This window comes from Diabrotica undecimpunctata, chromosome 7 (assembly GCF_040954645.1).
Source record: "Diabrotica undecimpunctata isolate CICGRU chromosome 7, icDiaUnde3, whole genome shotgun sequence".
Lineage (NCBI taxonomy): Eukaryota > Metazoa > Arthropoda > Insecta > Coleoptera > Chrysomelidae > Diabrotica > Diabrotica undecimpunctata.
In genome coordinates, this window is record NC_092809.1 from 81160848 (window position 1) to 81186086 (window position 25239).

A 25239-nucleotide genomic window follows, 5' to 3' on the forward strand; every position below is an offset into this window, starting at 1 on the left:
ACGCCCAGTCCTAACATATGCTTCAGAGACCTGGAGTCGAATGAAAACATGGATGTTTCGAAAGAAAAGTACCAAGGCGTATCTATAAAGCAGTGAATGACAATGGAGTGTGGAGAAGACGATACAACTTCGAACTTAGGAACCAGATATCGTAAAACATATTAAGATAGGACGTCTGAGGTGGATAGGGCATGTAATGCGGATGGAACAAAATGACCCAAGGTCCCAAGTCAAAGGCCCAGAACAAGGTTCCTTGATAACATCGATGAAGACATGAGAAATCTGGGAATACGTGCTTCGTGCTTGGCGGAAGAAGGCGATGGATAGGGATGATTGGAGAGAAATTCTTGAGGAGGCTAGGACCCACGCAGAGGTGTAAAGCCAGAATGATGATGATGTCCTTATCTTATACAAGGAACGAGAACTTTTAAACACATTGTAAGTTAGAAAACACTTACCTAGATCACATACTAAGAAATAATAAGTACCAATATGCTCAACTGATAGTAAAAGGAAATATCGAGGGAAAGAGTGGACTAGGAAGGAAAAGTCTATCGTGGCTAAGAAACATCCGACAATAGTTAGGGCAAAATTTTGAAATAATAAGAACAATTATTGTAGTAGCCAACATCCATTGAGGATAGAGCACTTTAAGAAGAATAGTCTTATATTAATTAAATGTTACATTTTTTATTTATAAATTTATTTATAGTATTTGATCTAACGGAGTTCTAAACTGCTTCACTGACCGTTAGTAATACTTTTTCTTAGAATATTTTTCCTTTTTTCTATAATCTTCAGTACTTGACGAGCCATCGATGTCACTAGAAGAAAATGTTTTAGTGCTCTTACTTTTAACATTTGTGTTCTTTGTCTTTTTTATATGTTCGCTATCTGAAGAATTACCATCTGAAGTGTCATCGTTTCTGCTATACTTTCGTTGTGTTCTTTTGTTAAATCTCTTTTCATTTGAATACCTGCTGAATGTACTTTCCGACGATCTAAATTTATCTTTCTGCTTACTTAACTTTTTCGAATTTTTTTCTATTACCCTATGGGCATCCATAGATTTATTCCTTTTTTTTCTATTCGTTTCTGAATCTGTAGAAGAATAATTATATTTTGACCTAAAATAAAAAAATTGTATTATTCATTAGTTAAATTAAACGGTGGTAACAACATACCAAATCCTTTAAGAAAAAAATCTTATAAGAAAATATTAAGACAGAAAATATTACAGAAAAAAGTATAAATATTTTATCCAAGAAGAGCGTTATGAGAAAGTACAGAAAAAAGGAGTAGCATTTTTTTTCCACTCTGTACTATCATAAAAATTTCCTCTAGTGTTTTAATTAACATTTCGAATGACTTCTAAAAACTTTCGAAGAGAATAAACATGGCCCAATTGTTTATTTGCATTGGCAAATTCCGTTAGCAAAATCAAGTGTTGCATATACCTCTGCGATATTCCTCTAGAAAGTGAGTTCTGCGCACCAGAGTGAGGGACGATTGAGCTTTTCCAACTTAAGTATTCACGTTTAAGAGAATTAATATCGCGGGAAGAAAAAATTTACTTTACTTCAGTTTAGATCGTTTCGAGGTCAGGTCGAGAGTTTGGAAGTAAAAAGAGAGGCACTAGTTTTTGAGTAGGCTACGATGGTTTTCTTAATTTCTGGTTTATCTCATGTTATTAAGATTGTCGTGTCGATAAACACTTTTTATGTTTACTTGAAATTAAAGCTGGCAGCAAATTAGCGTACAGTAGGAACTTTTACAAGTAAAGTACAATTAACTTCGTTGGAAAGTGCTTAAAAGTATGTTCGAAAGAGCTTCCGAAGAAGAGTTAATCGGTGAGATGGAAGCGAAAGATAAATACAGTGCAATGTACTATAAACTTAGTACAATAGTAAGAAGTACGGTAAACTTAGTATAAAGTACAAATATGATGACAGACCCGGTTCAGTAAGTTCAGAGTCATCAAATGTAAAAGGTAAGCGCAAATTTAAATTAATTCCAATCGAGTTTAAGTTTAATGGAAGCTTGAAAGATTGGCTTCCTTTTGGTCGCAGTTCAAAGTAGGGCATGATGATCCATCAACGGATAATAATACTGACAGAATAATATTGACATTTAAACAGTCTACTGTTTAATTTTATTAATACCATTCTGTTGCTGACAGGTATAAAATTTTTAATATTATTTTGTGAACTTCGATGTTATAAATACACCAACTTCATTCCTATGGTGTGTGTTTTTCCTTCATCCTGGTCATTAGTTCCTGATCCAGGCCATCTCCGGCCACTTAAGTCTGCATAGAGACTTTTAACGTTCCATTCTAATTGTACTCTCAGAAATCTGTAGGGACACTGTTATGTCTTAAGTTGCAGGGCTTCGTATGATGACGACTAGGGAGGACTCACAGTCTGATATTACATATCCTTCCCTGTTGGACCTTTTTACAAACGCCATGATTAGTAAGTACTACTTTCTTTGTTGGCTTGCTACATGTTAATTTTACTCAGAAAATTGAATTGGACTGGTTTCCTGTTGCCTTCCCCAATGATTATTCTTTCGCGTTAGATTTACTCCTGGGTTAGATTTTGACATAATTTATGGATTGGTAAAGAGCTTGACTTATGACATGACTTCTCCCCCTTAGGGCGTTGAGAAATGGTGTTTAGATGTGGCTAATTATTAGTATATGCGCAACTGTGACGCCTAATAGACCAACCCATGTACTATAACACAAAAACCGATGCACAGTATTTGAAGTACACAAAATTAACAAGGGATATATATATATATATATATATATATATATATATATATATATATATATAGATATATATATATATATATATATATATATATATATATATATATATATATATATATATATAGATATATATATATATATATATATATATATATATATATATATATATATATATATCTTCTTCTTAACTTGCCCTATTAAGTCCCCTTGACGTTGGCGATTAACATGACGAAACTGTCTCTGTCTTGAGCTATTCTAAAGAGTTGCTCAGCTTTCCTCATTCCTGTCCACTCCCTGATATTCTTCAACCAAGAGGTCTGCTTTCTACCAATTCCTCTGCGTCCTTCGATTTTACCCATCATAATAAGTTGAAGAATATTATATCGGTCTCCCCTTACTACGTGTCCAAAATAGGCCATCTTTCTACATTTGATGTTATCAAGCAGCTCGCGAGCAGCATTTGCTCTCTCAAGGACTGCCACATTTGTCAGCATAGCCGTCCATGGAATTTTTAGTATACGTCTGTGCAGCCATATTTCAAAGGCCTCCAGACGATTAATGGTGGATATTTTTAATATCCATGCTTCGACACCGTATAAGAGGACTGACCAAATGTAGCATTTAACCATGCGCTTTCGAAGTTGAAGTTGCAAGTTATCATTACAGATTCTACGTTTTATCTCTTGATCTGGATCTAGTTGTTCAGTAATATGGCAACCAAGATAATTAAAACTGGATACTCTTTGAATTGTATGACCATCAACATATAATCGTGCATCTTGATGTGCTAAACGGCTAAACACCATGTGTTTTGTTTTTGAACAGTTTATGTTTAGGCCAAACTCTCTTCCCACTGTATCAATGGCATTTAAAAGGCATTGTAATCCATTCATGTCATCACTTAAAATAACTGTATCGTCTGCATATCTGGTTGTATTTATCAGAATTCCATTAACTTTCACGCCCCATTCCAAATTATGCAGCGCTTCTTTAAATATTCTACCTGAATATAAATTAAATAACAGTGGGGATAGTATACAACCCTGTCTGACACCTCTTTGTATTTTACATATTTCTGTTGATTTTCCGTTTATGCGAGCTGTCGCTGTTTGACGCCAGTATAACTTTTCTAGGAATCGTATGTCTTGACTATCAACTCCTTTATCTTTTAATATTGCAATTAATTTGTGATGCTGTACTCGATCAAAGGCCTTTTCATAGTCAATAAATACAGCAAAGACGTCTTTCCTTTGATCTTGACATTTCTGCAGTAATACATTTAGTGCAAAGAGGGCGTCCCGAGTTCCCAGTCCATTTCTGAAGCCAAATTGTGTTTCATCCTGGTCTTCTTCACATTTATCTCTGATTCTACTGTGGATGATGCGTAGAAATATTTTCAAAGTGTGGCTCATAAGGCTTATCATTCTATAATCGCTACAGTTTTTCGGACGTTGTTTTTTTGGTAGTGTTATGAATTCGGACTTTAACCAATCTTCAGGGATATCACCAGTCGAATAAACATCATTGAAAAGCTTGACCAGTATTCCAATGTTTTCCTCATTTATAAACTTTAACATCTCTGTCGGTATGTTATCAGGGCCAACGGCTTTCTTGTTCTTTGCTAACTGTATAGCATGCAGTATTTCTGATTTTAGTATTTCTGGTCCTTCACCTTCAAGTAAAGTCTCCAGTTCTTCGGGTCTATCATCATTATACAGTTCACTTATATAATTACACCAGGTTGTTCGAATTTCATGTTCGTCTATTATCATTTTTCCGAATCGGTTATAGTATGTGGAATTTTCTTATGATAAAGACCAGCTACTTCTCTAACTTTTTTAAACATATTAAACGTATCATGTTTTTCATTCAACTTTTCTACTTCCTTGCATTTATCCTCCATCCATTTTTCTTTAGCCACCTTTATTTTTTGTTTAAATAGTTTCTGTTTTTCCTTATATTCTGTCTTGTTGCCTTTCAGTTTCCTTCTTTGCTCCATTAATTCCAGAATTTCATCAGTCATCCATTGTTGTTTTTTGTGTCTGTGTAACGTTGTTGAATATTTTTCTATTACTTTCAAGATAAGATCTTTAAATGTGTTCCATATTTCTGTGTTGTTTTCATTGATTGGTTTCTTTAGCTCATTGTTTAAGTCATTTTCTATTAACGTTTTGTTGGATATTGAGATATTTAATTTTGGTGTTTTGGAGCTTTCTTGGACTTTTTTGAGCTTCACTTTGATGTCAGTTATTACAGGGTTATGGTCTGAACCGATATCTGCACCAGGATATGTCGTTACTCTGGTGACGCCATTTTTAAATCTCTTGTTTACCAGAATATAGTTTACATCTGATTTCTAATCATATGTAGTGAATTATCTCCTGGTCCCCTCCATGTGTATAACCTTCTTTTGTGTAATTTGAACCATGTATTTGCGATTATCATGTCATGTTCTTGACAGAACTGGTATAATCTATCGCCTCTTTCATTGCTCTTAGTGTTGCCCAATTGCAAGAACAAGACGAGACTTAGACAGTCTTGGTCTTGGTCTTGCGCCAATACACCTGGTCTTGGTCTTGCGCCAATACACCTGGTCTTGGTCTTGGTATTGCACTTCCGGTCTTGGTCTTGCAGTTGCCCATTAGCCTATTGCTATTTATTAAACGTTACTAGGGAAGTTTGAAGCCACGATCTAAGCGATCCGTGTCTATGCTCTAACTAACCCATCTATCTACCATGCCCCATGAAAGTCAATCAAACATGGTTAAAACACAAAAAAACCAAATTAATGACATAAACTTGACTGTATTTTAAAGAACATTTTCTGTCTAGAAAGGTATTGATGAACCTCCACCATATATGAAATGGAAATCTTAAAAAAGATTGGTACGTGGCAAAAATCCACATACAGGTAACAAGGGTACATATTCTTTAGGTGATAAGATAACAAACTATAATCCACTTATTAAAGCAACATTAATGTTATTAACAATCTTAGCTCTACTTTTATATGAAAAACTAACTTGAAAAAATAAAGAATAGGTAAGAAAGCAATGATAATCAAAAGAAGTTATTTTAAATTAAGGAGATATCTACTTAATAAATACATTAATTTACCATAATAAAGTAGTAGGAATATTTTTTTAGGAACCAGAATTTTGGTTTTTTAGGAAGAAATATTTGTAATTCTTTTTTGTGAAAAGATATTAGATGCATGAATTATTTCGAAAAACTCATCAAATTTGCTTTTAGGTCTTTTATATCTATAATTCCAACGCTCACTAATCCGACTAAAACTATTTGAATCTTTGTTCCCCATGTCAAATTGTAAACTTGTCAAATGAAGTTTAGTGATGTCGAAAAAGTAACTACTACTATAAATGTCCGTTACTATTCAATACCCTAAGTATCTAATAACAAACCGAGAATTATAATATCGTTACTTCGTTATTTAAATATTTCGGTATTTTGTTTACATGGTAAGCGACATTATCTGTTATTAATAACTTTTGAATATTAGTCGCGCTCTTTCAGCAAATTTGGTTTAACCGAATGATCTCATCGCACACTCAGCAGAAACAATGTTTAGTCTTAGGCCGATAAGATTTGTTTATTTATATTCCTCCTAACTAAATATTATAATGGGAAAAAAATTGAATTATTAAGTGGGTGTCCGTAATAATAAGTGTTATATTTTTTATAGCTAAGGTGATATATTTTTAAAAAAATTCGATACGATATTACTGTCGGCGTAGCAATGCAAGATTATTTTATGATTAGAGGGACAATCTGGACAATTAATTTCAGAGCGAAGAAGTCGTATGCTGGAAAAGAATGTACAAAATATTTTATTTTTACATTGTAATTATGATCTCTGAGCACGTGTCAAATGTGTTTTTTAATGAATATTTTGATTCGGTATGTATGTTTATGGTATTGTTGGTAATGCGCATAAGTCCAGTTTTCAAATTTTTATTATATTTTTATTTTTGCGTCTCATAGAGTCATTAAGCATATACCCGAACTACTATACTCGCTAAAACCACACTCAGTCCTAACTGCAAGACGCAAGAGTCTCGCAGCCCTAGTCTTGTTCTTGCGTAAATCTTGCACGGTCAGTCTTGGTCTTGCTAAAATTAGGCGGTCTTGGTCTTGGTCTTGCGAAAACGCAAGAACAAGACCAAGACTGCAAGACCACGACCGATTTTGGGCAACACTAATTGCTCTGCCCTAGTCCATATTCACCTACCAGGTCAGATCTTCGGCCTTGGCCAATTTTTGCGTTAAAATGTCCAATGATATATGTGACTTCGTTACTTTTTAGATTTTTAAGTGTCTGTTTTAATTGGCTATAGAATGATTTGACATCATTGTCGTATTTCTTTTCTGCAGTAGGGGAATATATCTGGATAGCATTGACATTAAATGGTTTGCTATTTAATTGGAGTATTGCTAGTCTGTCGTTCACTGGTATAAAAATTTTCACATATTTCTTAAATTTAGACGTTATAAATATGCCAACTCCATTCCTATGATGTGTGTCATCTTCTACACTTCCAGAATAGTATAGTGTGCCTTCATCTTGTTCACATATTCCCGTTCCAGGCCACCGGAGCTCACTGATGCCCATTATATCAATTTTTAAACGTTTAACCTCTTGAACTAAGTTACTGAGCTTACCTGCTGCATAGAGGCTTTTAAACGTTCCAGGTACCTAATCTGATTGTACTGCTAGACATTTTTAAAGTTGTCGTACTTCTAAAATTGTAGGGATTTCGTGTGATGACGACCGGGGAGGCCCTACAGTCTGATGCGCGCCCTTCCCTGCCGTATCTTGTTTTCCGTGATCCATGATCAGTAATACTTCCGTTACGATTATGTTGAGCCATGTTAATTTTACTAGGGGCCATAATGGGGTGGTTTCTCGTTGCCTTCCCCATATATATATATATATATATATATATATATATATATATATATATATATATATATATATATATATATATATATATTGTGACGATTGGGGTTTATAGAAAATAATTTATAAGTTATATACTACATAATATTAGATATAAAAAAGTATTGATTATTTTAAGAAGTTATATACTAGAGAATTTTATAAAAATATATTTATGTGAGGGCATTTTAAGAAATTAGCATATAATAATTGTGAAAAGTTGTATTTTGGATGTTGTAAATAGATTTAAGTGAGCCATGTGCATAGGCAACCAAAAATACTCTCGAAGTGATTGACAGATAGAAATTAATCATAATTGGGAATATAAAGTGGGGTTATAATAATATATTGTTTGAATTGTGTATTTTATTAAATTAGAGTGTTAGTTACTAATTTGAATGTTTATTCTGATCTGAAAAGCCTAAATGTCAACAAAATTAGTAATGGAACATTAACGAATTCTCCAGAGTGCAGAGTGTGACCATTGTTTACAGTCGGACATTCTCGAAATAATGATTATGGCGGTGGATCGAACAGATATTTTTTTCGAGAACATCTATATGGAAGTAATGGAACAAATTGGAACATGATCTCTTACCAGATGGTTCTGGAATATCCAAAAGGATATAAATACCCGTGATTTGGATTCAAGATGGCAGTTTTAGGAGTTTTTAGTCAGAAGTCAGGCCAGTTCATTATGAAAGTTAGTACCTAGACACATTTAGTGAAGTAAATTGTTCAGAATTTTCAAGAAGTCAGTCAGAAAAGTTTAGGAAGAAATATAAAAGTTAGTTGGAGTCAGTGAATCAAGTACAAATAGTCCAATTGTTTAATATAGTGAGTTAAATGAAGATTAAAAATTATGCATATATTTAATGCACATTTATAATTATACACAAATAATTATTGAAGATTATAAAAGTATATTAGAAGAATATTGGATGGACATTGGAAGGAATTAAAATTATATTATGATTGGAGATTAGTATAAATCAACTTATAATAATTGGATATTGGTATATTGAAAAGAAGAATAAATATAAATGCTGTTTGCTGGTTTGGTTGGTGGTGTATAAATGCTGGTGAAGAAAACTATATCTTAAATTGGTAGAAGCTGATAATTGGAAAAAGTAATTTCACAAAAAACAAGGATAACTGAAGTACGAAGACATTCAGTGGGGATTAGAATCTATATAGTGGAAAACAGTTCATTTAGGCATTCAGTGAAAGAAAGGTACAAAATTTTGTTAATATATTTTAGTTAGTGTCATAACAATTTCAATTTTGAATATAGTTTGTTTAAATTTAACATTGTCTATAGAATTTAATTAGTTTTATAAGAACATCAATTTAAAGATAGTTTATTTTAAATTTATATTGGCTAGGTTAGATATATATGTGTGTTTCATAATAGTTATAATAAAGATAATTTAAAAAAGTACTTACAAACTAATTCTTTGAGAACCGCGATAAAAACCCTATATTATTAAAAATACTCATTGCTCATCATTCAAACAAAAAACACATCATAACAATTTGGCACCCAACGCGGTGGCTCTCTATTTAAAAGAATTAGTTTGGGAAGATAAGTGCTCTCATATAATTAAATTAATTATCAGTAGAAAGAAAAAAGTATAGATTTTAATTTTAATTATATTTGAACAAGTAAAGTCTCAAAATGTCTCAAGGAAAGAAAGGTACAAGAAGCAAAAAGAATGAAGAAGATGTGGAAGTAGAAACACAACCTATACAAGAGGAGAGTTTAGTTCAAGTTCCACAAGATACTGCAGAAATAAATCCAGAAAGAGAGGAAAATGTCAATATGGCAGCTTTGATGTCATTAATGATGCAGATGAACAAGACAATGGCAGAGAATTCAAAAGAAATCAAAGAAGACATGAAAAAAATGGAACAGAAAATGGAAGAGAATACGAAAAAAATGGAAGAGAATTCAAAAGAAATCAAAGAAGACATAAAAAAATTGAAAGAGAATTCAAAAGAAGTCAAAGAAGACATGAAAAAAATGGAACAGAAATTGGAAGAGAATTATAGAAAATTAGAAAAGAAAATAGAAGATAATAATAATAAAATTGTAAAACAAATGGATAAAAAACTTGAAGCTGCAGAGAAAAAAGTAGCAAATGAAATAAAAAGTATACGGAATGACTACAAGAAAAGGATAGACAATGAGAGGACAGAAGTAAAGAGGATTATTCAAGATAATAAGATAGATATAGAACAGAAAATAGAGTTGCAAAAATGTAACTTAGAAGTAAAAATTAACGAAGACAGGAGAAACACAGAAGAAAAATTAGACGATATACAACAAAATATCCAAATAAATTGTAATCAAATAAGAAATGTGGAACAGAGAATAGATGATATTTCACAAATGAGAGACATAGGGAGACCTTACTTAAATTTAACAAATGAGACTGGGATTAAATTCTCTGGTAATATAAAAAATTTGCATCCTAGAGTATACATAAATAGTTTAAAACATAAATTAAGATTTGTGAATAATATTAATGATATTAAAGATTATATTAGAATGACATTAAATGACAATGCAGCAACTTGGTTTGCTAGTATTGAGAATGATTTAGATAATTTTCAAACATTTGAAAATAAATTTTTAAATTATTATTGGGGTGAATTAGAGCAAGCCAAGTTTAGAGAAATTCTATATTTTGGAAAGTATAATCAAAATTTAAAATCAAATATGGTAGATTATTCAATACCCTAAGTATCTAATAACAAACCGAGAATTATAATATCGTTACTTCGTTATTTAAATATTTCGGTATTTTGTTTACATGGTAAGCGACATTATCTGTTATTAATAACTTTTGAATATTAGTCGCGCTCTTTCAGCAAATTTGGTTTAACCGAATGATCTCATCGCACACTCAGCAGAAACAATGTTTAGTCTTAGGCCGATAAGATTTGTTTATTTATATTCCTCCTAACTAAATATTATAATGGGAAAAAAATTGAATTATTAAGTGGGTGTCCGTAATAATAAGTGTTATATTTTTTATAGCTAAGGTGATATATTTTTAAAAAAATTCGATACGATATTACTGTCGGCGTAGCAATGCAAGATTATTTTATGATTAGAGGGACAATCTGGACAATTAATTTCAGAGCGAAGAAGTCGTATGCTGGAAAAGAATGTACAAAATATTTTATTTTTACATTGTAATTATGATCTCTGAGCACGTGTCAAATGTGTTTTTTAATGAATATTTTGATTCGGTATGTATGTTTATGGTATTGTTGGTAATGCGCATAAGTCCAGTTTTCAAATTTTTATTATATTTTTATTTTTGCGTCTCATAGAGTCATTAAGCATATACCCGAACTACTATACTCGCTAAAACCACACTCAGTCCTAACTGCAAGACGCAAGAGTCTCGCAGCCCTAGTCTTGTTCTTGCGTAAATCTTGCACGGTCAGTCTTGGTCTTGCTAAAATTAGGCGGTCTTGGTCTTGGTCTTGCGAAAACGCAAGAACAAGACCAAGACTGCAAGACCACGACCGATTTTGGGCAACACTAATTGCTCTGCCCTAGTCCATATTCACCTACCAGGTCAGATCTTCGGCCTTGGCCAATTTTTGCGTTAAAATGTCCAATGATATATGTGACTTCGTTACTTTTTAGATTTTTAAGTGTCTGTTTTAATTGGCTATAGAATGATTTGACATCATTGTCGTATTTCTTTTCTGCAGTAGGGGAATATATCTGGATAGCATTGACATTAAATGGTTTGCTATTTAATTGGAGTATTGCTAGTCTGTCGTTCACTGGTATAAAAATTTTCACATATTTCTTAAATTTAGACGTTATAAATATGCCAACTCCATTCCTATGATGTGTGTCATCTTCTACACTTCCAGAATAGTATAGTGTGCCTTCATCTTGTTCACATATTCCCGTTCCAGGCCACCGGAGCTCACTGATGCCCATTATATCAATTTTTAAACGTTTAACCTCTTGAACTAAGTTACTGAGCTTACCTGCTGCATAGAGGCTTTTAAACGTTCCAGGTACCTAATCTGATTGTACTGCTAGACATTTTTAAAGTTGTCGTACTTCTAAAATTGTAGGGATTTCGTGTGATGACGACCGGGGAGGCCCTACAGTCTGATGCGCGCCCTTCCCTGCCGTATCTTGTTTTCCGTGATCCATGATCAGTAATACTTCCGTTACGATTATGTTGAGCCATGTTAATTTTACTAGGGGCCATAATGGGGTGGTTTCTCGTTGCCTTCCCCATATATATATATATATATATATATATATATATATATATATATATATATATATATATATATATATATATATATATATATATATATATATATATATTGTGACGATTGGGGTTTATAGAAAATAATTTATAAGTTATATACTACATAATATTAGATATAAAAAAGTATTGATTATTTTAAGAAGTTATATACTAGAGAATTTTATAAAAATATATTTATGTGAGGGCATTTTAAGAAATTAGCATATAATAATTGTGAAAAGTTGTATTTTGGATGTTGTAAATAGATTTAAGTGAGCCATGTGCATAGGCAACCAAAAATACTCTCGAAGTGATTGACAGATAGAAATTAATCATAATTGGGAATATAAAGTGGGGTTATAATAATATATTGTTTGAATTGTGTATTTTATTAAATTAGAGTGTTAGTTACTAATTTGAATGTTTATTCTGATCTGAAAAGCCTAAATGTCAACAAAATTAGTAATGGAACATTAACGAATTCTCCAGAGTGCAGAGTGTGACCATTGTTTACAGTCGGACATTCTCGAAATAATGATTATGGCGGTGGATCGAACAGATATTTTTTTCGAGAACATCTATATGGAAGTAATGGAACAAATTGGAACATGATCTCTTACCAGATGGTTCTGGAATATCCAAAAGGATATAAATACCCGTGATTTGGATTCAAGATGGCAGTTTTAGGAGTTTTTAGTCAGAAGTCAGGCCAGTTCATTATGAAAGTTAGTACCTAGACACATTTAGTGAAGTAAATTGTTCAGAATTTTCAAGAAGTCAGTCAGAAAAGTTTAGGAAGAAATATAAAAGTTAGTTGGAGTCAGTGAATCAAGTACAAATAGTCCAATTGTTTAATATAGTGAGTTAAATGAAGATTAAAAATTATGCATATATTTAATGCACATTTATAATTATACACAAATAATTATTGAAGATTATAAAAGTATATTAGAAGAATATTGGATGGACATTGGAAGGAATTAAAATTATATTATGATTGGAGATTAGTATAAATCAACTTATAATAATTGGATATTGGTATATTGAAAAGAAGAATAAATATAAATGCTGTTTGCTGGTTTGGTTGGTGGTGTATAAATGCTGGTGAAGAAAACTATATCTTAAATTGGTAGAAGCTGATAATTGGAAAAAGTAATTTCACAAAAAACAAGGATAACTGAAGTACGAAGACATTCAGTGGGGATTAGAATCTATATAGTGGAAAACAGTTCATTTAGGCATTCAGTGAAAGAAAGGTACAAAATTTTGTTAATATATTTTAGTTAGTGTCATAACAATTTCAATTTTGAATATAGTTTGTTTAAATTTAACATTGTCTATAGAATTTAATTAGTTTTATAAGAACATCAATTTAAAGATAGTTTATTTTAAATTTATATTGGCTAGGTTAGATATATATGTGTGTTTCATAATAGTTATAATAAAGATAATTTAAAAAAGTACTTACAAACTAATTCTTTGAGAACCGCGATAAAAACCCTATATTATTAAAAATACTCATTGCTCATCATTCAAACAAAAAACACATCATAACAATTTGGCACCCAACGCGGTGGCTCTCTATTTAAAAGAATTAGTTTGGGAAGATAAGTGCTCTCATATAATTAAATTAATTATCAGTAGAAAGAAAAAAGTATAGATTTTAATTTTAATTATATTTGAACAAGTAAAGTCTCAAAATGTCTCAAGGAAAGAAAGGTACAAGAAGCAAAAAGAATGAAGAAGATGTGGAAGTAGAAACACAACCTATACAAGAGGAGAGTTTAGTTCAAGTTCCACAAGATACTGCAGAAATAAATCCAGAAAGAGAGGAAAATGTCAATATGGCAGCTTTGATGTCATTAATGATGCAGATGAACAAGACAATGGCAGAGAATTCAAAAGAAATCAAAGAAGACATGAAAAAAATGGAACAGAAAATGGAAGAGAATACGAAAAAAATGGAAGATAATTCAAAAGAAATCAAAGAAGACATAAAAAAATTGAAAGAGAATTCAAAAGAAGTCAAAGAAGACATGAAAAAAATGGAACAGAAATTGGAAGAGAATTATAGAAAATTAGAAAAGAAAATAGAAGATAATAATAATAAAATTGTAAAACAAATGGATAAAAAACTTGAAGCTGCAGAGAAAAAAGTAGCAAATGAAATAAAAAGTATACGGAATGACTACAAGAAAAGGATAGACAATGAGAGGACAGAAGTAAAGAGGATTATTCAAGATAATAAGATAGATATAGAACAGAAAATAGAGTTGCAAAAATGTAACTTAGAAGTAAAAATTAACGAAGACAGGAGAAACACAGAAGAAAAATTAGACGATATACAACAAAATATCCAAATAAATTGTAATCAAATAAGAAATGTGGAACAGAGAATAGATGATATTTCACAAATGAGAGACATAGGGAGACCTTACTTAAATTTAACAAATGAGACTGGGATTAAATTCTCTGGTAATATAAAAAATTTGCATCCTAGAGTATACATAAATAGTTTAAAACATAAATTAAGATTTGTGAATAATATTAATGATATTAAAGATTATATTAGAATGACATTAAATGACAATGCAGCAACTTGGTTTGCTAGTATTGAGAATGATTTAGATAATTTTCAAACATTTGAAAATAAATTTTTAAATTATTATTGGGGTGAATTAGAGCAAGCCAAGTTTAGAGAAATTCTATATTTTGGAAAGTATAATCAAAATTTAAAATCAAATATGGTAGATTATGCATTGAAATTGATAACAGTTGCAAAATATTTAGAACCACCACTTAGAGAGGATGAAACAGTCTTAAATGTATCTAGACATTTTGATGCTGATGTTGTGCAAACCGTAACTGTACAAAATATTCAAACAATAGATAGTTTTATTAATTTTATTCAAAGAATACAAAGAGGCAATATGACAAGTAATAATAACAACAGAAAAAACAATAATAACTTTCAATATAATAAAAATGATAATCAACAATATAGACAATCATATAATAATTATAGATATGGTAATAATTTACAAAATTTTAATAATAATAACAGTAATTATAATAAACAACATTTTAATAACAGTACTAATAATAATAGACAAGATTTTAACAATAGAAGAAATACAGAGCGACCTAACTATAACAGACAGGTAAATTGTGTTCGAAGGAATAGAAGCTGCGAAGACAGGGAACGAAGTACTACAAGGCAGGAAAATGTGAGTAGAAGTCATAGTAGGGAAGGACATAGGACATCAGATTCAAGTGGTCAGATACAATCTGACAATTCTAATAATCAAAATTTTGTGCAGTAAACTTTCTGAATTACAAGTTAGGCCATTGCTATTATGAAAAACCTTCTGAATTTATTTCTTTAGATGAAGAGAAAATTATTGAATCTATTAATTTAATTTATATAAATGCTTTGGCCAAAAATAAAATGATTAAAATTATGATAGATACTGGTTCAGAAAGTACATTAGTCTCGGAGAATTTTATTTTTAATACATTAAAACTATCAGATATAATAAAGATTCCAAAAATTAAAATTATTGGTGCAAATAATAAGAAGTTGGGTGAAATTGATAAACTAGCCAATTTTAAAATTAATATTCTTAATAAAGAAATTAATATGCAAGGATTTATTGTCAAGGATTTATGTGTTGATATATTAATGGGAAATGATGAATTGGAAAAGAAGAAAGTAAAGATAGATTTTGAAGAAAAAATGGTAAGCTTTGGAAGGGCAAATAATTAAATTTATGCAGAAAGATGAGGTAGAAGAAGGAATAAGAGTTGATAGGATATTATTAAAAGAAAATAATGATGTTTATGAAGAAGAAATGTATTTTGATGATAGGGAAATGTCCCAAAAGAATGTAAAGAATAATTATTGTAGTGAATATTTAAGGAATGGAAATTTTAAGCAGATGGATGCCTACGAGGCGGAGTGCGTAAAATTGGAAGCAAGGAATAATGAGTACATAATGAAGAATAATTTTATTTGTAAAGAAGAAGATATGATAAAAGTTTTAAATTGCCCTGAAGAATATAAATCAATAGTCATTTCCATATTGCAGCAACACAAGGGACTTGTCAATAAAGAAAATAGAATTGCACAAAATTATATCCATAGTATAAAAGTTAAAGAAGAAAAAGATTTTAAAACAAAATCATACCCAATACCATATAAATACAGAGAAGAAGTAAACAAAACAATTAATAATATGTTAGAAGATGGGATCATTGAGAAGGCAGACACACGTTTTATTAACCCCATAGTAGTAGTACGAAAAAGATCAGGTGAAATCAGGTTATGTTTAGATGCAAGGAATATTAACAAGATTACTGAAAAGCAATTTGAAGCACCAATGAGTATAGATGGAATACTAGGAAGAATTACAGGAATGTCATTTTTCACTAAAATCGATTTACAGCATAGTTTCTGGTTAATACCTCTAGAAAGAAAAAGTAGACAGTATACAGGATTTCAGATAGATGGAGTAGTATATCAATTCAAAGTAGTACCATTTGGACATCAATCATCTTGCAGTGCTCTATGTAGATGTCTTCATGATATTTTGGATCAATATGAACATTTTGTAATTCACTACATTGATGATATATTAATTTTTTCTAAAACGGCTGAAGATCATGAGAAACACCTAAAAATTATAATAAATAGATTAGACAAAGTTGGACTAAAAATAAATCAAGAAAAATGTACATTTTTTCAAAAAGAAGTCATATATCTAGGTTATAAACTTAACACTAAGGGAATCGAAATGGATCCAGAACGGACACAAGTCATTCAGGAATATAAAACACCACACAATTTAAGAACTTTAAGAGGATTTATTGGAATAATTAATTATTATAAAAGGATGATACCAGATCTAAGTATAAAAGAAATTCCATTACTTGAACTACTGAGAAAAGGTGTAAAATGGAGATGGGATCAGAGAAGAGAACTAGCATTCCAAGAAATTAAAAACATTTTTCTGTCAAATTTGAAAATATACTATCCTGACTACACACAGCCATTCATATTAAGAACAGATGCATCAATAGAGAGATTATCAGGGGTATTATTACAAATACATGATGGGGTCGAATACCCAATACAATTCATTTCAAGAATCACAAAGCCACATGAAAAGGGTTACTCAGTTTCAGAATTAGAACTAGCAAGTATAATACACTGTGTCACAAAACTAAGATTTTATTTGTTGGGTAATGAATTTACAATAGAAACAGATCACCAAGCTTTAACGTCTATATTAAATAACAAATATGGAAACAGTAGAATACATCGGTGGAGTCTAATACTTAGTGAATACTGCTTTGAAATCAAATACATTTCTGGAAAATCCAATATAGTGGCAGATGCTTTATCAAGGTTAGAAAATACACCACAAAAAGGGCAGCGAACAATAAAAATTGGATTAAATCAATTAGTAGAAAGTACTGGATTATATTCTAAAGAAGAAATTATAAGAGATCAGATCAATTTGAGTGAAAAACAAAAAGTCCTTAGGAAAGATGGGGTATATTATAAAATAATAAATGGCATAGAAGTATATGTAATAACTAGAACTTTAGCAAAGAAAATATTGAAAAATTTACATAACAATTATATGCATATTGGTTCAAGAAAGCTATGGATGCTATTTAGGGATAATTATTTTGCAAAGAATGACATAAGTATAGCAAAAGAAATTACTAACCAATGCCCAATATGTCAACTAAACAAAGAAAAGAATTTCAAAAACCAGAACACATATAAATCTAATGTTGTATATGAAAAACTAAATACAGTTTCCATGGATTTTATTTCAAATTTAGTTCTCAGTCCAACAGGAAAAAAGCATATACTAGTGATAGTTGATTTATATACAAAATTTATTAAACTATATCCCTGCTCTAGAACAAATGTTAAAACATTAAAATTATATATTAATCAATTTTTCGAAGAAATAGGACCATTTAGAAATTGCATAATAGATAATGCTACATATTTTAACAACCAAAAATTTCGGACATTTTGTGAGAAAAAGGGAATCAACATTCATTTTACAAGTATCAGACATCCTCAGGCAAATCCTGCAGAAAGATATATTAAAGAAGTTATAAAATATTTAAGGATACTGTGCCAAAGTCAACACGAAACTTGGCAGCAACATATACCACAAGTAGAGTATTTTTTAAATAATACACATAATTTGAATACAGAGGAAGTACCAGAATATTTAATGTTTGGCCATATAGGAAACAGAAAGTGGATTAGTGAATATAATCAGGATATGTTAGAACAAGTAATGCAGAAAGTGAATAACCGAATTAGGAGGAAAGCTGAAAAATATATCAGAAGACAAAATCGAAATATAAAAAAACCAATCACATTTCAAAAAGGAGACCTAGTGTTAATTCGTAGAAAAAGTAATGTTAAAGAAAACCGTTGTAAGAAATTACAACCAATGTTTGAAGGTCCATATACAATTGAAAATCAGAATGGACTAAATAGTTATGTGTTAATAGATGCAGAGAACAGACTAAGAGGCATATTTCATATCAACGACATTTTTTAATATCATGAAGAGATTGAATAATGATTTCTATACCTTTAACACAAATATAATAACACTAATAACTTACTGATATATCCATTTTATTCAATAGACTTGATTTGTTAAATGGTAGATGGTAGATTTCATTATTTTGAATCGATTTGACATCATACTTGTTGAATTTTGTATATATGGAAATTAATTTGTACCCTAAAAATCATAATTTGGGGTTAGACACAAAATTGATACTATAATTGCTATAAAAATGTCTTTCTAATATAATAAAGTAAAAAAAAAAAACTTACCAATTTATATTGATGAAAGTTATTTTGAATGGAAATAATTCCTAGATTTTGTCTATAAACAAACAGAACACCATATCGATTATATTTTTAATTAAGGTTATATTTTATTCTCTGATATCGCATCCATTGCTCCATTTGACATGACAGTTTGACCATAGAATAGCCGAACTGTGCTCCGTTGTTCTCTGTTTTGACATAGACAGCGAACAGGGATGTATTTAACACATTTTAAATAAAAAAAAAAAAATTTTGATTTATTAAATTTAATAAGGTATGAGAAAATTAATATTTAAAAAAATAATAAGTAAATTATTTATTTTAAATATTATTTTGGGGTATTGTGACGATTGGGGTTTATAGAAAATAATTTATAAGTTATATACTACATAATATTAGATATAAAAAAGTATTGATTATTTTAAGAAGTTATATACTAGAGAATTTTATAAAAATATATTTATGTGAGGGCATTTTAAGAAATTAGCATATAATAATTGTGAAAAGTTGTATTTTGGATGTTGTAAATAGATTTAAGTGAGCCATGTTCATAGGCAACCAAAAATACTCTCGAAGTGATTGACAGATAGAAATTAATCATAATTGGGAATATAAAGTGGGGTTATAATAATATATTGTTTGAATTGTGTATTTTATTAAATTAGAGTGTTAGTTACTAATTTGAATGTTTATTCTGATCTGAAAAGCCTAAATGTCAACAAAATTAGTAATGGAACATTAACGAATTCTCCAGAGTGCAGAGTGTGACCATTGTTTACAGTCGAACATTCTCGAAATAATGATTATGGCGGTGGATCGAACAGATATTTTTTTCGAGAACATCTATATGGAAGTAATGGAACAAATTGGAACATGATCTCTTACCAGATGGTTCTGGAATATCCAAAAGGATATAAATACCCGTGATTTGGATTCAAGATGGCAGTTTTAGGAGTTTTTAGTCAGAAGTCAGGCCAGTTCATTATGAAAGTTAGTACCTAGACACATTTAGTGAAGTAAATTGTTCAGAATTTTCAAGAAGTCAGTCAGAAAAGTTTACGAAGAAATATAAAAGTTAGTTGGAGTCAGTGAATCAAGTACAAATAGTCCAATTGTTTAATATAGTGAGTTAAATGAAGATTAAAAATTATGCATATATTTAATGCACATTTATAATTATACACAAATAATTATTGAAGATTATAAAAGTATATTAGAAGAATATTGGATGGACATTGGAAGGAATTAAAATTATATTATGATTGGAGATTAGTATAAATCAACTTATAATAATTGGATATTGGTATATTGAAAAGAAGAATAAATATAAATGCTGTTTGCTGGTTTGGTTGGTGGTGTATAAATGCTGGTGAAGAAAACTATATCTTAAATTGGTAGAAGCTGATAATTGGAAAAAGTAATTTCACAAAAAACAAGGATAACTGAAGTACGAAGACATTCAGTGGGGATTAGAATCTATATAGTGGAAAACAGTTCATTTAGGCATTCAGTGAAAGAAAGGTACAAAATTTTGTTAATATATTTTAGTTAGTGTCATAACAATTTCAATTTTGAATATAGTTTGTTTAAATTTAACATTGTCTATAGAATTTAATTAGTTTTATAAGAACATCAATTTAAAGATAGTTTATTTTAAATTTATATTGGCTAGGTTAGATATATATGTGTGTTTCATAATAGTTATAATAAAGATAATTTAAAAAAGTACTTACAAACTAATTCTTTGAGAACCGCGATAAAAACCCTATATTATTAAAAATACTCATTGCTCATCATTCAAACAAAAAACACATCATAACAATATATATATATATATATATATATATATATATATATATATATATATATATATATTGAGATGATATTAAATATAGGAGAAACAAAGATAGTGTTTAAAAAAATAATTTATAAGTTATATACTAGATAATATTAGTTATAAAAAAATATTTATGTGAGGGCATTCTTAAGGAATTAACATTATAATAAGTTTAAAAAGTGTTTAAGTTACAACGTATTTGTTTATTTTCATAATTATTGTAAATATATTTGTGTGCACCATCTTTGTAGGCAACCAAGTATACACTAAAGTATATTTGACTATGGATTTAAAATGGTGTCATTTAATAATTTAAAATGTGTAATTTATATATAAATTTGTATTCTGATCTGAAAAGCCTAAATTTCCATAAAATTCTCGATAGAATTTTAGTTAGAATAGTAATCTTCTAGATAGCATAAAAAGAATTATCTAGAAAGACGTCAATAGACAGAATTTAACCTTTGTTTCCACTAGAGTCTTCGCGATTCATAGAAAAAAAAAAGGATTGTCAAATTTACCGAAACGTCAAAAGTTTGAATCTTTCTAGCGGTAAATTTAAATATTGGTTGTCTTTATACTTACGAGAGTATATCGCAAAATTAAATATATAATAATTCACAATTACAGCGTAGAAACAACAGTTTCGATATACAACGTAATATACTACAATTTTTACTGGCTGGGTTAAAGAAATTTCAGACAAGAGTCTTAAGAGATAGAGATAATTAATCTACTTTTATATAACTCTTTATATATATAGAATAACTTCTAGAGCATTGGTAAGTCTTTTCCATTACATATTTTTTTCTATATTAGTAAAATTTTGATCAGCTACTGATATGTCACCGCATGGCGGCAAGAAAAAGCCACCTGATCTCCAAGCGATCAATAATGAAAACGATAATATGGATATTTCGAATAATGAAAATAATACAATAATAAATGATAAGTCTGATAATGAGAAAAAAAATAAATTTAATCAAAGCGACAACAGATACAAGAATAATGCTGTAGGGCCATACTTAGTTGTAGTAGAAGGAATCGAGAAAAAATTCAAAATAGGCAAGTATAATCATTTACAAATAGCAAATGACCTCTTCAATTTAAATTTAAAAGATTTCTTGGAGGTTAAAGTCAAAGGTATAAATAAAATTGGTGTTTCTTTCGCAAACAGCGAAGCGGCTAACAATTTTATTAATAACCCTATCAATCTTAAAGATAAATATAAAATATATATTCCATATAATCAAATAACATGTAAGGGCATCATCAGAGATGTTAACCCGTCACTAACCGAAGATCAAATCAAAAAATCATTAATCTTACCCTTCGATGTTATAGACATCAAAAGACTAAACAGGAAAATTATTAAAGATGATAACTCGGTTGAATATGCTCCTACAGGCACAATACTTATAACTTTTGATGGTAAGATATTGCCAAGAGAAATAAAAATTAGTTATCTTAAATTCAACATTATTCCATATGTGTCGAGAGTCACACAATGTTATAAATGTTTGATATATGGTCATACCAGGACTCTTTGCAGAACTAAACCAAAATGTCATAATTGTGGACAACAGGTGGAAGAGGGTGAATTAGAGTCACATCTAGAGGCAAAATGCCTAACGATGTGTATATATTGTAAGAGTCCTGAGCATAACTCAGTTAATAAAAAGTGTCCTGAATATACCAGACAAACAGAAATTAAAAAGTTGATGGCATATGAAAACTTATCATTTTATGAAGCTGCACAACTAGCACCAAAAAATTATTTAAGTAAAGACTATAGAAAAGAAGATAGTCAATACCATCCGGCTAACTTCCCAAGTATAAAACCAAAACAAAATACAGAAAACAACAGTATTAATATTAATCAAAGAAGAACTACTGCAAGCCAGTGCATAAATTCTAAAAGGAGTTACGTTTCTGCAGCCAAATCAACGGGAACAATAAAGAAAAGAAATATTTCATATGATAAAACTATACATGAATCGCAATTAATAAATCAAAATGGTAGATTATCTCAACTAAATAGTACAGTTCAAATTAATGACACTCCATCTATATCTGGTATTAATAACAATTTAAAACATAATTTTAATAAATCAACGCCTGTTGGTGCATCGCAAAATTACTGTAATACAATAGATGATTTATACAGAAAATTTACAAATATGAATAAAGAAGAACAAATTAAAATTAGAGAATTAATATTAACATATTCAGAACTCAACAAATCAGTTCCTGATCTAGACGATCAGGACAAATATTATTAAAAAAATAAAACAAATTATGAGTTATACCAACAACTCACTTAAAAACATTAGTTTGATGCAATGTAACATGAATGGCTTTCAATCCAATAATTACAACCTGAATATCTTTGAAACCAAATGAAACCAAACTTAAACCTCATCAAATATGTAGAATCAAAGGTTATGATGTAATTAGGGAAGATATAGAAAATGGAGCAGGAGGTATTGCCACACTCATTAAAAATAATCTAATTTACAGTAGGGTTAATTTAGACTCCAAATGGCAAAGCCCTAACTTTAGATATATAGCTATCAAAATAGATAAATATACAATTATAAACATTTACTCAAACCCAAAAAATAAATTATCATATAATTTTTTTGAATATATATATATATATATATATATATATATATATATATATATATATATATATATATATATATATATAATAATTGGAACAATGCGCTCATTATGGGAGACTTGAATGCACATCACCCATGTTGGGGTAGTCAAGTAAGTAATAGAAATGGTAACCTTTTATTAAAAATCTTTGACGAGTTTAATTATATATACTTAAATGATGGAAGAAGCACTAGAATTCATACCCCACTAGAGGGATCCAGCCCTGTAGATCTATCATTTGTATCTGACTCTCTAGCAATACAATGTACATGGAATGTCTTGAAAGATTGTGGTAGTAGCGATCATTTTCGTACAATTATTCTAATGAAAATTAACTATAGTGAAGGAAAAAGCATTACAACCAATAAAAACTTAAATTTTAGAAACAACATTAGAGAAATTGATTGGAACAAGTATAGTAAATACATAGAAGAACCTTTAAATATAGAAAATCAATCCTATGACCACTTCACAAGTATAATTAACCAAGCAGTAGAAATTGCTATCCCAAATAAACAAGGCAGAGGCATAAGAAAACTGCAATATCAAAAAAGAGTACCTTGGTGGGACCGGGAATGCACTGAAATAATAAATAAAAGAAAAGAAGCGTTAAAGGAATTTAAAAATAATTTTAATCTTAATAATTATATCAATGCAAAACACATACTTGCTAAATCAAAACGACTTCTAAAAACAATAAAGAAGCAAAAGTTTATGGAATTTTGTGGGAGTATTAATAGAAACGTAGACATCAGCTCTATTTGGCAAACTATAAGAAAATTTAAAAATGCATTCTCTCAACCTTCAAACAATAAACTTCCCAATGAAAAAATAAGTTATGAAATATTAACTAACCTTTCAGTAACTAATATTGAACCGGATTTTGAATTACAGACCATTGATCACTTGTCTAGTGAATTCAATCTCACGGAATTAAAAAATAGTCTATTTTTAAAGAAAAACACATCACCAGGCCTTGATAATATTAACTTTAATATGTTAAAACATTTACCTGAAATAGGGCTAATATGGCTACTAAATTTATACAACAAGGCTAAAGAAGGTGAACTGATTCCCAATGAGTGGAAAACTCAGATTATTATAAGTATTCCTAAGAACAACAAAATTCAAAATTATAATTTAAGAGCAGAAAATTATAGAGCTCTGGGACTTTCATCATGTGTAGTAAAACTACTGGAATCAATGATTAAAACTAGGCTGGATTGGATCGTGGAAAATCAAAAAACATTTAGCCAATTTCAAGTAGGATTTAGAAAAGGTATGGGAGTTAACGATAATTTAAATTATTTAAATACTTATGTTCAATTGGCTTTCTCACAAAACCAATATGTAAATGCTACTTTCTTAGATATTAAAGCAGCTTTCGATCATGTGAATATTTACATACTATACAGACTTCTTAATAATCTTCATATTCCAGTAGACATCAATAACCTTATATTTCAATTCTTAAACAATAGGACTCTATATGTTAAAAATCATTATCACGAAATGGTTGGACCATCGCATACTACACAAGGTCTAATACAAGGCTCACCTTTAAGCCCAATATTATTCAATATTTATCTTAAAAATATATACACAATAACTGAAAATTGTGTACTTCTGTCATATGCAGATGATCTAATTATCTTAACAAAAGGTAGTAATTTTAACCATATAGCAAATCAGGTAAACTTTATCCTATATGAATTATCCAAATGGTTTGATACACATAATCTTAAACTATCCTCATCAAAATGCGAGACTTTGTGGTTTAAAATGAACCGTCCTATTAGTAATCCACCAGATATAAAAATTAATGACTAT

The 25239-nt window shown here is 29.8% G+C and overlaps 1 protein-coding gene across 2 annotated transcripts in view; it reads right to left on the bottom strand.

Moving 5' to 3' along the window:
- Window positions 1-612: 612 nt before the first annotated feature.
- Window positions 613-25239, bottom strand: part of LOC140445532 (peptidyl-prolyl cis-trans isomerase-like 4) — a 114173-nt gene continuing 89546 nt past the window's right edge. Inside the window, exon 4 of one of the 2 annotated variants that reach the window (XM_072537623.1) lies at window positions 613-1127. In XM_072537623.1, coding sequence (XP_072393724.1) covers window positions 752-1127 — 376 coding nt within the window. In that variant the 3' untranslated portion in view covers window positions 613-751. The remainder of the gene's footprint in view (window positions 1128-25239) is intronic. The other variant, XM_072537624.1, reaches the window with a different exon arrangement.